Raw genomic sequence first — 13,850 nt, 5'->3', positions numbered from 1 at the left:
ACTCTATTTGTATTTTTGTGTAGTAGTCTCGGATGGAAGAGCAAAGCAGTTAGCAGGGCATGACAAAAGCAGTAAAAGATGGAGAGTGAATAGCATGGCACAGAACTCTTGGATCCAGATAGAGTTAATTGATAACACGCCTAAGATCATCTATTACTAAGGGCTTAGGAGTGCTGAAATCCTGGATTTGCTGACTCAGTGCAGTGACTTTTGCCCTCATTCTTTGTTGGTTCAAACTATCCTTAATTACCATTAAATGATAGTTATCCATGTATGAATATAAGTACAATTTATAAGAAAACCACATTTAGGTTTTTGTCATACTACTATTTTAATAAATAATATCAGTGTAAACAAATACTGCCTCCATCACTTTCAGCCAAAACCTTCAAGGAATAGAAGATAAAATCACAAAAATGAAAGTAACTATGGTAGCTTGGGATCGACATGACAATACAGTTATAACTGCAGTTAATAACATGACTCTGAAAGTTTGGAATTCTTACACCGGTCAACTAATTCATGTCCTGATGGTGAGAAAAAAAGACTCATTTTTATTTGGTATAATGAAGCTAATTATAGAATGGACTATTTTTTATTGAGAAAGTCTTTCATAAAAAGTTAGCTAAAAAATCTTGCTAGATGGATAACAGGTCTTTGTGGGAGATCAGAAATAATTTAAAATGTAGTTAAACTAGTTTGGCTTGGAAATCTAGATCCTTGCTGTTATTTAGTATGTAGGGCTACATCAATATTATTCTCAGGTTTCACCAAATGATAGCAAAGCCTTGGTTGGTGGTATTAGCTCAGCTTCATTATTATCCATTGATAAATTTGAAGATTTTTGCCACTTTAATATGTCTTAGAATTCAAATTTTAGAAATGTTGCCATATTGATGTTTGATTGATGTTTCCTTTTTTCAAATTTATAATTCTTTGCCACTTCAAAAATATTTCAGGGTCATGAAGATGAGGTGTTTGTCCTTGAGCCACACCCATTCGATCCAAGAGTTCTCTTTTCTGCTGGTCACGATGGAAACGTGATAGTGTGGGATCTGGCAAGAGGAGTCAAAATTCGATCTTATTTCAATATGGTAATTATCAGTCTCTTCATTTTATAACTGTTGAAGATTTGAGGACTGCTTACAGGTACTCTGCATATCACAAAGGAAATCCGTTTAGGAGTTTATTTAGACATTATTTTGCCTTTAAGTTTCAAGAAAGAGTTCTGTATTGTACACTTATTTAGATGTTAAATTTGAAAGAAAATTGTGCATATTACAATACAGTTATATTGCTGATAATTAATCTGGTTTTTAAAATAGTTTTAACAGTGGTACTTTGAGAAACTCACAAGTATGAAGATAGAATATAGATAGGAAAAACTTTAGAAAACCATGTGAAGAAATTCTTAATATTTATATTGTGTTATTGTACTTCAAAAGTCCTCTTGTACAACAGAATTTGATTTCCAGTACACCCATTTTTATTTATTTATTTTTAAAGTTTTATTTATTTAAGTAATCTTTACAGCCATGTGGGTCTCAAACTCATGACCCCGAGATCAAGAGTCTCATATTCTTCCAACTGAGCCAGCCAGACACCCCCACTCCTAATACACCCATTTTATTTTATTTTTTCATTTAAAAAATTTTTTTTAAAGATTTTATTTGTTTATTTGACAGAGAGACAGCGAGAGAGGGAACACAAGCAGGGGGAGTGGGAGAGGGAGAAGCCGGCTTCCTGCTGAGCAGAGAGCCCGATGTGGGGCTCATTCCCAGGACCCTGGGATCATGACCTGAGCTGAAGGCAGATGTTTAACGACTGAGCCACCCAGGCGCTCCTACACCCATTTTAAAATTAAAGGCATCTTTGTCTTTTATCAAATTATAGTATGTTAGATATTCTTTGTGTTCAAGTACTTTCCCTCTCTACATTTTTCTTCTTATATAGATTTTTAGTATATTTTGTTGAGTATTGGAATTGCAGTGGTTAAATATCACATACAGCTTACTATGCAGTGTTACCATGTTTCTGTAACCACTATATGAAGCATAAAGTTTTCCTCAAATACTGCTGTTTATCCAGTCATATATTTTTTAATTTATTTCCTATATAACAGGGATACCTTTCAACAAAATAAAAAAAGAAAAACTTGTATTTCTATTTCAGCATCTTTAGATTTTTTTTAAAAAATCAATTGCAGAAACCTCTAGTAATGAATTATGAAGCAGTACAATTAACAGTGTGTGTGTAGTCAGTTATTTTGCCAAAGAAAAATTTCAGAAGTGTCATTTGTGAAATAGAGGTTTATGAAAAAATTTCATTAAAGTGATAATATATTTGATTGATAATCATAGTAAAGTTACTTCTTCAAAGTAAGAAGTAATTAATAAGACCAGTTAGAGGGAGGAGTAAGAAGATAGAATTTTCATCATCGAAGGAATTAAGTTGGCTGTCTTTATGGATGCTTTAGTATACAAAGATATGTCAAATTCTTATTTTTTAAAAAAAAGATGTAATTATTTGGAGTACATTTTTTAGTGACAGATGGATTTCCTTAGTGATATGTGTATAGAGGAGATTTTTTTAAAAGCAAATACTTAAATATGCTGGTAAAGAATTCTTTCTTTTTCAATGCTTGTGTTTCTGGTTTGCTCCCTTTTGGGACATCTATGTTAAAAAAATATTATTTCTCAGTTTGTCTTTATTGTTTTCAAAAGAAAACAGTTTGTGGCCTATACATATATTAGTGACTTTTTTTTTTTTAGTAATTTCATATTTTTAAAAGGCATTGGTGTGTTAGTAGAGTGGAGGGAAAGTTTTCTCTCGTACTTGAATACTGCTTTCACCTTTAAGCTACAAAGGTGAATTTTTCCTCATCAGGTAAGTTGATCACACTAATTTTCCACCTTAGTTATAGAAATTGGAATACATTGAGAATGAAGTGATTTGCTCTTAGACAGTCACAAATTCGTGATACCCCAGGAATAGAAGTCAGCCATATTATATGTATGTTCTTTGAAATTAGCTAAGGGATTAGTTACATTACTGCCTTAAAAATTGTTTTAATAAGAGTTTTAGGTAAAGATATTTTTCCTGTTCCAAGAAAAAGAGAAAAGCCTCTGAGGGCAGAAGAAACAACTTTATGTAATAAGTAGAATTGGATGGTATCCATAGAATAGACTAAAATGGATTAAAAATATATCCTGCATTTTAAAAAACCAGCAAATGAACTATACTTTATCTAATTAAAATAAGGGTCCTCCTTTTAATTTTTTGCAAGATTTTTAATGACTTCCAAAATACTTCTGCGTGTTACCTCATTTGGGTCTCATGAAAACTTTGTAATATAATCTGGGTAGATTTTATTATTGCTGGTTTTATGAATGGAGAAACTATACAGAAATGAATTGCTTTGCCCAGGTTTACCTAGGTCACACAGCTATTATGGGGGACTCGGGGTTTAAACGCATATTTTTTTGGTCCATTGTTACTGTGTTCCTACTGCTAACTCTAGTTAATGGTTGGCCATTGTACAGCTAACTTCCAACTCTACCTAGTTAGTGGTATGTCACCAGGAGAAAAATGTTTTTATAATGGTTTTAATTCTGAGTAGATCTTTTGATCTGATAATTTAGCTTGATGATTTTTTTCTGTTTCTAATTTATAAGTTATCTAAGTGCCCTGCTTTTTGCTCTTTGCTTTTTTGTTCATTTCATTGTTTTATCTGTGGACAGATGGAAGATAAAGCATCCAGCATTGCTGTTAAGAAAATAAAAACAGTTTGATGGGGGAGTAGAAGCTTGTGTTCACTGTCTACTCTCCTGAATGTTGAATTTTGGTCTTAGTAGTTAAAGCTATTTGGCTCTGTGTAGCAAACCAGTAATTTTTTGAGTTACTAAAATACCATAGAAGTTGAAGAAGTACAAATTCAAACCTTGATAGTAAATTGTACTAGTAGTCAATAAGTTCAGCTTAGTAAATATTTTTTGAATGCTCTGTAGAGGGACTAGTTATAGTGCCTTGGAAGATTTAAGGATAAATAACTAGTGGAATATTCCCTGTTTAGACTAGAAATGGTAAAAGTTTAGATGAAGTAGTATTAAGACTAAGTAATATTTCATATGAGTTTTAAAATCAAAGCTTATAATGTGAATAAATAAATTCCTCACTAAACAAACTTACAGCCAGAAAGTAGGCATGTAAACTGCCTTTAAAATAACAAAAATTTGATACATAAATTCTTTAAAATATACTTGTTATCAAGTGTATTTTGAGAATACTGCTTTACTATTGGTTTTTCTTTTTATAATTAAATTTTCCACTTGAAATTCATAATACCTTTGCAAGAAGTAAGAAAATCATGTAACTAATAATTATTTTGTGTTAATCAGCATATTACTGTACCATTCTTACCTATTACAAAAATAAATTAAATTTTAGAAATTGTCAAACATTCTATATCATCAAAAAGCTCTTTCACAGGTAAAAAGTTAAATTTTATAAATGCCCATGTTTGATATATAATTTTTAAAATAAATTTTAATTAAAAATTATTGATATATTTAATAAAGTTAAAATATGATACATTGATATATTAATATTGTACTGGTACTCATCATTCTGGTAAATATTCAAATTCTTTTTTTCCTGTATCAAACCTTGACTTATACTTTTAAAAATCTGACACTTTATTTTAGGAGCACCTAAATATGTAAACAAGGTTTGTGATTAAGAATTGCAATAAAGATTTAATTCCTTCTTTGCTTATATAATCCCCTAATTTATTTCATTTCAAAATCTAATAAATCTATTCTCAACTTGCTAGTAGTATCATCTAGAAAAAGTGATGGAGTTACTTTGCTTATCTTTACTGCTATATTTCCTCTTAATAGAGGATCTGAATGATAAAAGCAGTTGAGGGGGTGGGTGTTGGGTTTGCTTTTGTTATATACAAGAACTATATTATATGACAAGTGAAATGATACAACACAGAGCATAAAGTGGAATAGAGAATATATGTTCCTTGCACCCTCCCCACCATTGTTTCATCTTTAAAAATAAAACAATCTTAAACTTTTAATAGCATTTGCTGGAAAAATGTATAAGGTAGAAACCTTGAACCTTTCTTTTTTTTTTTTTTTTTTTTTATGAACCAGAGAATGAAACTAAAGAGAATATTGTAGAGAAAATTATAAGATAACTTTATTATTTTTAAAACATATTTATAAATTCTAGCCCTTAAGCTTTACTTATCAACATTCCTGTAAAAACTATGTCATTTATTTATGTTATAGCTGAAAAGTCCTTATATAACTTAAATATTCAAGATAAAAGTATATTTAGATATTTTGTTGAAACTAGTATATATTAAGAATATTCCAGACTATTCAAATACAGTTTAACAAGCCTACTACAGCTTTGTATTGATGAGAGTTGTTCTAAACGCTAGTTTAAAGGCTCTGAAACTTCAATGAAATGTTAAAAGTCAGATAAATTATTCCCAGAAATAATTTGAAAATGTATGCAAACTCTCTGAACTGAATTTGAAGGATTTTGTAATATTCGAATTCCCTGAAAGAGGTAGGCAAGTTTGAGAATTTAAATATAACCATAAATGTTCCTAAATGCAAAGTTATTTTATAGCCCTTTTTCCCTTAAATTAACACAGGATAGGTAAGTTTTAACTATAAGTTTGAATGAATAAAAAGTTAATTTTGAAAAGAGACTTTTAAATTTCTTAGTTACTAGGCCATTTGATATTAGATAGTATGTAAAAGATGTTTGGAGTGGGATTTGTAGACCCCATATTAGTTGCTTTCCTCATGTTTCTGGCGCTTTTGCTTTACCTTTCCTGTTCCGTTTCTTTTCTTTGTATCTGTTTTTCTGGCTATGTTTATAACTCCCTCTCTTTCCATCTTTCTGTTTCTGTCATGTTACTCAAAGCTGTAGTTTGTTGCCCCTTGTCTGGTTTTGATTTTAATTGAAGAGTACAATGTCTCCTAGAAAGCAATTTTACTGAATTTGAGTTTTGCTTTACTTTTGTTGTTTCATGAATAAATTCTAAATAACAATTTTTATTTATTTAATTAAAATTTTCCTTATTTTTATAATTAACCTTTCTTTTACTTGAGATTTTTAAAAAATGTTCCAGTGTCCACTAATCCAGAACAATATATTTCTCCTTGCAACGTTCCAAACAAGCAGAGGCTGCCAATCCACCACTCAGAATTTTTGCACATGCATACTTCTGACAATATGTTCTCAGTGTGACCTCTAATTTAGTTTTAGACAATTGTAGCTGCATATATCTAGGAAAGGCAGAAAGAGAAGCTCAAAATAGGTAATCTCATATCATGTTCTCTTGTGAATCAAGATTTCAAGATAAATCTTTCTCTCTTTCTCTCCTTCTCTTCTCTTCTTCCTTTTTTGCTTTCATCCTTCCATCTCTTTCATTACCTATCTCATCATCTAACAAGATGCCATATATCTGCACTCTATGTTAAAAGGATTATTTGGTGCTTCCAGTCCTTGTTTCATCCTCTCTGGGTAAGGAATTACCTTCAATCTTCTGAGTATGAACTGTAGTTATTGTCACTTTCTTTCAGATTTCTGGGGTTCTTTAGATTCTGTCTCTTTCTCATCTTTGGTATCAAAAACATATCTTAAAATTTGTTGCCATGAATGTGAGTTTGTCTCTGTATCTTGTCATCCTGTATTATATTTAGTGAATTACTTTATGTAATTCTTTGACATGGTCTATGAGTTACTATCACAAGGGTGTTTGAGGTTTAATAGTTATACAGGGAAGAAGTTTGTACAATTCTACAGAATGTAAACATTTTTTTTTTTACAGGTGAAAGACACTTCGATTAACAAATATTTGGGTGTTTGTTTTGTGCATAAGGACAAACATGGGGACCACAAGGAAGAGTAAGGGATGATCCTTGTTTTTAGCCAGCAGTGTTAGCATGGCATATGATAATAGATAATTGCTATATCTGAAGATGGAGAGATCTTCTTCAGGGTGGATGGTCAGAAAAAGTTTTGTCGAGGAGGAAGAACTAAAGTTGTGTCTTGAAAAATAAAAACTGAGTAAGGAAGGAAGCTACCTAATTTTATAAATAAGAGGAATATTGTAAATAAGAAAGTAAGAAATGTTAAGATGTGTGCAGAGTAATTTAGAATGTTTATCTGGAATAGATTTTGAAAAGTGGGTGATAAGATGAAAAGCATAATTTGAGGTGGATTGTTGATGGCCTCGTTATCTTGTTAGTGTAAAGAATAGTTAACATAGTGGGATTTTTGGTAAATTATATTTATATTTTAGAAACAAGGGAATAAATTTGATTGCCAGCAGTAGAAGTTCAGGTACAAACTTGAATAGGTTGGGGAATAACTACTTTTATCAGTGAAATCACAATGAAAATTTATAGGGGTTAGGTGGTAGGAAATTTGTGAAAGAAAAATATATGTGTATAGGACTTGGTATTTTGTGACTGATAGAAGGATTAGGGCTGGATAATAACAGAAGATTTAATAATGGAGATTAAAATGATTAATGTGTGAATAGTATTATATTAAAATAACAGAAATATGAATGATGTGAAGAAAAATTGATTTTTTAAATTCATCTTTATGTGTTCATTGTGATGTAGTGTTGGACGACCTGTGCAGAAATGGCCAGGCAACACTTGGAGATAGAATACTTAGAGGGGCTAGGAGTGGAAAGAGATGTTGAAGTCTTCCATGTAGAGTGCTGTTCACCTCATGGAGATAGAGCAGTATGGAGGGCTTAAAACTAAGCTTTTACAAGTAGTCATATTTAGCAAATACGAGATCAAATCGCTAGAGAATATGTTAGAAAGGTCCCATGCTAGTACCATGTCAGAGAACAAAGGAGGAGAATAGGTAAAAGGAGGACTAATTAATAATATTGCAGCCCTCAGTGAGATTAGAATATGGGTAAACAGAATGCCGTTAACTTTGAAGATGAGTTATTTATTTTGATAATAAATGTTCTTTTGATGAAAATTAGAGCTGATTCTTTAAAATCACTTTTATGTATTCATTGGCTCTATCAAGCCAGTTACAGCAGTTTCCTTTTTTACACAAATTTACTTGTCTTGGCACTACTTAAATTGCTATCTTTAATTCATATGTAATAATGTTAACTATAAATTAAAAAGAGTCTTCAGTATTAATGGAAGCATTCATTTACTAATGGTCTTTTAAAGTAATTTGATGACACCCACACTATGAGAGTGTGGATAACTTCCCTTAAGATATATTTTCGTTTACACTGTAACTGTCATAATGATTAAAAAGTGGCGAAAGCATAATTTAGTTATATGTATGACAGTGTCTGTCTTCAGTATCTAGTGTGCTTTCTTAATTAAGTTTATTTCTCCCCAGGTAGATAAACTTTAAAAGTTATTTATACATAAGGATTTTGTAAGGATGATTCTTAGCATAAATTCCATTTCCCAGCTGTTTTATTAGTCTTGGGATATGAATCTATATCACAGAATCATTAGGGTACTTAAAAGATTTCATAATTTTGGGTACCTGGGTGGCTAAGTCGGTTAATCACCTACCTTCAGCTCAGGGTACTGGGAACGAGTCCCACACCCACATCGGGCTCTCTGCTCAGCAGGGAGTCTGCTTCTCCCTCTCCCTCTGTGCTTTCCTTCAAATAAAATCTTTAAAAAACTAAAAAGTAAAAGGTTCATAATTTTGAATTATGGAGTATATTCTAGGTAAGATGCCACCTTCCAAACAGTGGTATATTTTTATTTTTTTAAGATTTTATTAGAGAGTGCGTGGTGTGCCTGTGCTAGTCGGGGGAGGGGCAGAGAGAGAGAGAGTGAGAGCCTCAGACTCCCTGCAGAGCGCAGAGCCCGAGGTGGGGCTCAATTTCAGGACCCTGAGACCAGGACCTGAGCCAAAACCAAAAGTTGTATGCTTAACGAACTGAGCCACCCAGGTGCCCCAGTCTTATTCATTTTTAAAAATATACCACTGTTGGGGCGCCTGGGTAGCTAAGCACTGCCTTCCACTCAGGTCATGATCCCAGGGTCCTGAGATCAGGCCTGCATTGGGCTCCTTGCTCAGTGGGGAGTCTGCTTCTCCCTCTGCCCCACCACCCCCCACCCTGGTCATTCTCTCTCTCTCTCTCTCTCAAATAAAATCTTTAAAAAAAAAAAAAAAAAGTGAGACCAAAAAATTGACCCTGGTCATAGACATGGACTAATTCCTTAACAGGATGATTGTGCTTAAGATAGCCCATGTTCCTGATTTGTGTTGAGTTTCTCTGGGACTACATACTCTCTTATTCACCTGTATGTATGATCCTCATGATTGATGTAATTTAGACCCTGTCATTTTAGTGTGCTTTCTAGTACTTTTAGCATGCATTCTAGTACTTTTAGCATACCTTATTTCCAGATTTGTCTAATTCTTCCAAAAAGTCTTCTTGAATATCAAATGTTAGAATTTTAGAACTAGGTAGGAGGCATCTGATGATCATTTAAATTATCTCTGTCATTTCACAGAGAGAGTAGGTGATTTGCCCATTACCAGAAAAGTCTCTTGGGTCTTAGGCCTCATTTAGTTATTCATCTTTAATTATTCATCTTTCTACTTCACAGAAATTACATTAGAAGTTTGGTTAGTATTCTGCCTTGAAAAAGGTACTAGCATACTTGATTAAATATGATGTTATCATCAAAGCTCTTAACTCCTAAGTTTCTGTATTTTTTCAAATTCATTATAAACCTCTAAATTAATAAGACTGTACTACTCATTTCTTGGAAATATTTCTAGAATTCTTTAGTCAGTATGAGAGTTTTCCTATTGAGGAATTATTATTTTAATTCGTCTAATCCATTCATCTCTTGCTTTAAAAATAAAAATAACTTCTGTATCATAATTGCTGAATAGATTTCTTAACTCCTATTCTGTTTTGAAATTTTTGCACTTATTGGTAAATACCACGGCCTGGATTTTCTCAGCTTTCCTTATTGTGATTTAATGTGTATGAATTTTATTGTGTGGTCTGTATTTACATATGTCCCAAATGTTTCTTAAACATGATTGATTTTATGAGAGGTAGTTTATCTAAAATTCACTTGGAAAATTTGTCATTATTATTGTTTCTTTTTTTTAATTTTCTACAGCATACATTAAATACTGGCATAAGTTATATACAATATTAAATTTTATGTTGATTTATTCTTGGGTTAAGCTGTACATTTAATTTTATGATAGGCCCATATAACTTTAATATGGATAGAGAAGAGATTTCATCCTTCTGGGTTTTTTCTTTTTTTTAAGATTTCATTTATTCGACAGACAGTGAGAGAGCTGGAGGAGGAGCTGAGGGAGAGGGACAAGCAGACTCCATGCCGAGGGTGGAGCCGGACTCATGGCTCGATCTTAGGACCCTGAGATCATGACCTGAGCCAAAACCAAGAGTGGGACACTTAAAAGACTGAGCCACCCAGGCCCCCTTCCATCCTTTCGGTTTTTTAATATAAGCTTCATTGTTTTCTAGTTATACATGAATATTCAAATAGTGCCTTCGTTATTAAATTTTTTTCTTTGGGAATTCTTCTATATACTTTAAGCCTGATTTAAGAAGGTGAAATCATTTTTAGAGAGACATACTTAACTGTTGGGGTGCCTGGGTGGCTCAGTCGTTAAGCGTCTACCTTCGGCTCAGGGAGTGATCCCAGAGTCCTGGGATCGAGCCCCACATCAGGCTCCTCCGCTGGGAGCCTACTTCTTCCTCTCCCACTCCCCCTGCCTGTGTTCCCTCTCTCGCTGGCTGTCTCTTTCTCTCTCTAAGTAAATAAATAAAATCTTTAAAAAAAAAAAAAAAAGAAAGAAAGACTTAACTGTCTTTTTTGGTTGACTTGCTTTAATCACAGCATAATTATAAAAACAGTTACAGTATATATAGTTATATAGGGGAAGTAAAATATTTTCCTTCTTCGTATCAGCTGGAAAGGCCAGCCTGCATTTTGTGGTTATGTTTATTATCGGAGGAGCCATTACTAAAGATAAATCTGACATTTTAATTAATAAGATTATAGACAGCTTTTCTGATTGATTCATGAGTAGATTCTTTCAGTGCCTCCTTTAATGAATAATGGTTAAACCAAGTTAAGTGCTTTTACTTTTTTCTGATGTTGTGGAAATAAACTTTTATTTTGTCTATATAAAAGTCGCTTCAAAATTACACGAATGCCTTATACCAGGGAAATTGATGCCATATTCAAATGTCATGTGTTATATCGGAAACACAGTGATCTTCAATAGGATTGATATTTTTTCTTTGCTTTGTTAGAGTTTTGTAAGTTCCACATCTCCAAAGTATTCTTTTAGACATCTAACTGCAAATTTGGCAACATTGGTAGATAGCATAGAAATAGGGTTGATTAATCCTCATATAACCTGCCCCACACAAAAAAGGAAACAGTGTAGAGCAAGGTTGCTTAAACAACATGTGAAGGATACCATGCTTGTGAACATCTATCAAATATCCTTTGTCATTGCTGTGTTAGACTTCTTTCAGATCTCTTCCTCCGTTCTGTGTACTTAGAATTGTAAACATAGTAGTATTACATTTCTGGAAGCATTTATTAGAGTAGATTTATAAGTTGTTGCTTTTTTGTTTTTCATCTTTTGTGAAATTTTGTGAAATTTTGAATTGAGATAAATAAAAACAGCACATAACCAAGGCGATTTGAATTCTTGTCTTGAATTTTTGATGTAAAGTTCTATCTAGAGATAAAACTTTTTTCAAGTGGAGACTTATTAATAACAGTTCATGTAACTTTTTATTTTGCCTAGAAAACATTGAAAAAGAGACCTGAATCCTGACATTTCTGCATTTGTAGTCTCTCATTTTTGGCAAATACTGAGATATATATATTTATTAATGCTCATATGCTGATTTGGAGAAATAGTTCTGTTCTTTCTCATTTTTGAATAGTTTTAAACTAGACTTGGAATCAGTTCCCTTAGTCTGTCTTTTCCTCCAACTTTCTTCACAACCAAGAAATGATCCTGTTTCACTTATGATTCTTTTTCTTGCTTGTATGGTAAATCTTTAAGTGTATTAGTCATTAGATAAGTTTACCGATTTTCTTTCATACGATTAATTTTAAGGAAAGTTATTCTTCTTTCTTTTCCATTATTATCACTATCCAGAATACATTAATAAACACCAGTGTACTCTTTCCTTCTTTTCAACAAGCTAAAGAGAAACTAGTTTTCTTTTTGAGTCAATCCCATTTGTGATAATACATTAACTTCTTAGGCAGAGCCCTTTCTTTTAGAGTGATATTTCTCTTTTGACCAAAACACAAACTTTCCTTGAGAAATCAACTATTCTTCTAAATTTTAATTTCATTTCCATATTTGGTGAACTGCACATCCCTCCCTATGCCATATTTTTTAACACTAAAGAAAGAAAATTACCACTTCTCTCTTTTCTAAGTATTTCCTGGAATATTGGGATATTGCTAGTAAAATTCAATTGTTCTAGATCAGTGGATACCGGAACAGAGAGGAGGTATTTCTTACCTGATAATGTGTGTGTGTTCCGATTCTGCTAATCCAGAAATCCAATCGCATTTGTTGAAAATCATCCTTAGTTGTTATTTGTTAGGGAGTCAACTCCCTATTTTAGTTGTTTTCTGAAATTCAGTCCCTAGATGTGCTTTAGATAGGCTAGAACTTTTACCTCTTTCAGAACACTGCTAAAGAAGTTTCAACTGGAACATAGTCTGAAGAAGCACTGAGAGCAAAAAAAATTCAGAGTGGTGATTGGCCACCTCTGTTTGATTGACAGGTTGCAGGGAGAAACCCATTCGTTCTGGATTAATGGAACTGGAAAACAGAAAACAATTATCAGGTAAAAAAAACCTTTTCTTTAACCTTTGAAATTCACCATTTAAAAGATGAGTCAGACCATCAAGGGAATTTATTACCAAAAAGAAAAAAATTTAGTGTCTTGTGAGCAATGATCTCTGGCTACTACTTCCAAGAGTTAACAAAAAAAATCGCTACAGTTACGACACATTGTCAGCCTTTGCTGAAAGGGCTTGATTAAATGCAGAAAAGATGGAATGTAAGGTGCAATTACATTGTAAATGTGGCTTAAAGACATGAAGCAGAATTCTATGGGTGGGGGAAATTGATGTCTTATTTCCTGAATTGTGTCTGGTCTGTGTGTGCATAAAGAGAACACTTTGTTTTTCAAGGCTATTAATCTGGCACTTTTCATGAATATTCACAAATTTTGTTACTGTACTCTGTTATACTTAATCTTCATTGGGATGTATATACTTCTACATCTCTTTTATCATAAAATATTAGTAACAGTAGTGACCAGTTCTTTATATTTTAATGGCAACTTTCTGATTGTTGGTTAAATATATTTCAGATTGAAGGCCAAGGACATGGTGCAGTGTTTGACTGCAAATGCTCTCCTGATGGTCAGCATTTTGCATGCACAGACTCTCATGGACATCTTCTAATTTTTGGCTTTGGCTCCAGCAGTAAATACGACAAGGTAGCGTATGATGATTCTTTGTCTTTTTTTTTTTTCCCCTGGTTTTTTTGTTTTAAATCCATGGATGGTTAGGGGTTGTATTTCTTCAGGGGTGGGTGAGCATCGTTTATGCTTTTAGTCTCAAGCTTGAAGAATCAATCATATTTTAAGTATTTTAGAGACTTAAGTTTTAGAGAGGAGGGTGAACACAGCAGTTGTTAAATTCCTATTCTCTGTAATAGACATTAGATAATAATTAGATCTTATTTAATCATCTTTACATTTC

At 32.7% G+C, this 13,850-nt stretch overlaps 1 protein-coding gene across 3 annotated transcripts in view; it reads left to right on the top strand.

The window, feature by feature from the left end:
- PHIP (pleckstrin homology domain interacting protein) overlaps positions 1 to 13,850 on the top strand; it is a 132,982-nt gene that overhangs the window by 56,861 nt on the left and 62,271 nt on the right. For all 3 annotated transcript variants that reach the window (XM_026507034.4, XM_048219580.2, XM_026507033.4), the window contains exons 14-16: positions 380 to 533; positions 960 to 1,094; positions 13,457 to 13,585. In XM_026507034.4, coding sequence (XP_026362819.1) covers positions 380 to 533; positions 960 to 1,094; positions 13,457 to 13,585 — 418 coding nt within the window. The remainder of the gene's footprint in view (positions 1 to 379; positions 534 to 959; positions 1,095 to 13,456; positions 13,586 to 13,850) is intronic.

The sequence above is a fragment of the Ursus arctos genome, unplaced genomic scaffold, assembly GCF_023065955.2.
Source record: "Ursus arctos isolate Adak ecotype North America unplaced genomic scaffold, UrsArc2.0 scaffold_29, whole genome shotgun sequence".
NCBI lineage: Eukaryota > Metazoa > Chordata > Mammalia > Carnivora > Ursidae > Ursus > Ursus arctos.
This window is presented reverse-complemented; position numbering and strand designations above follow the sequence as displayed.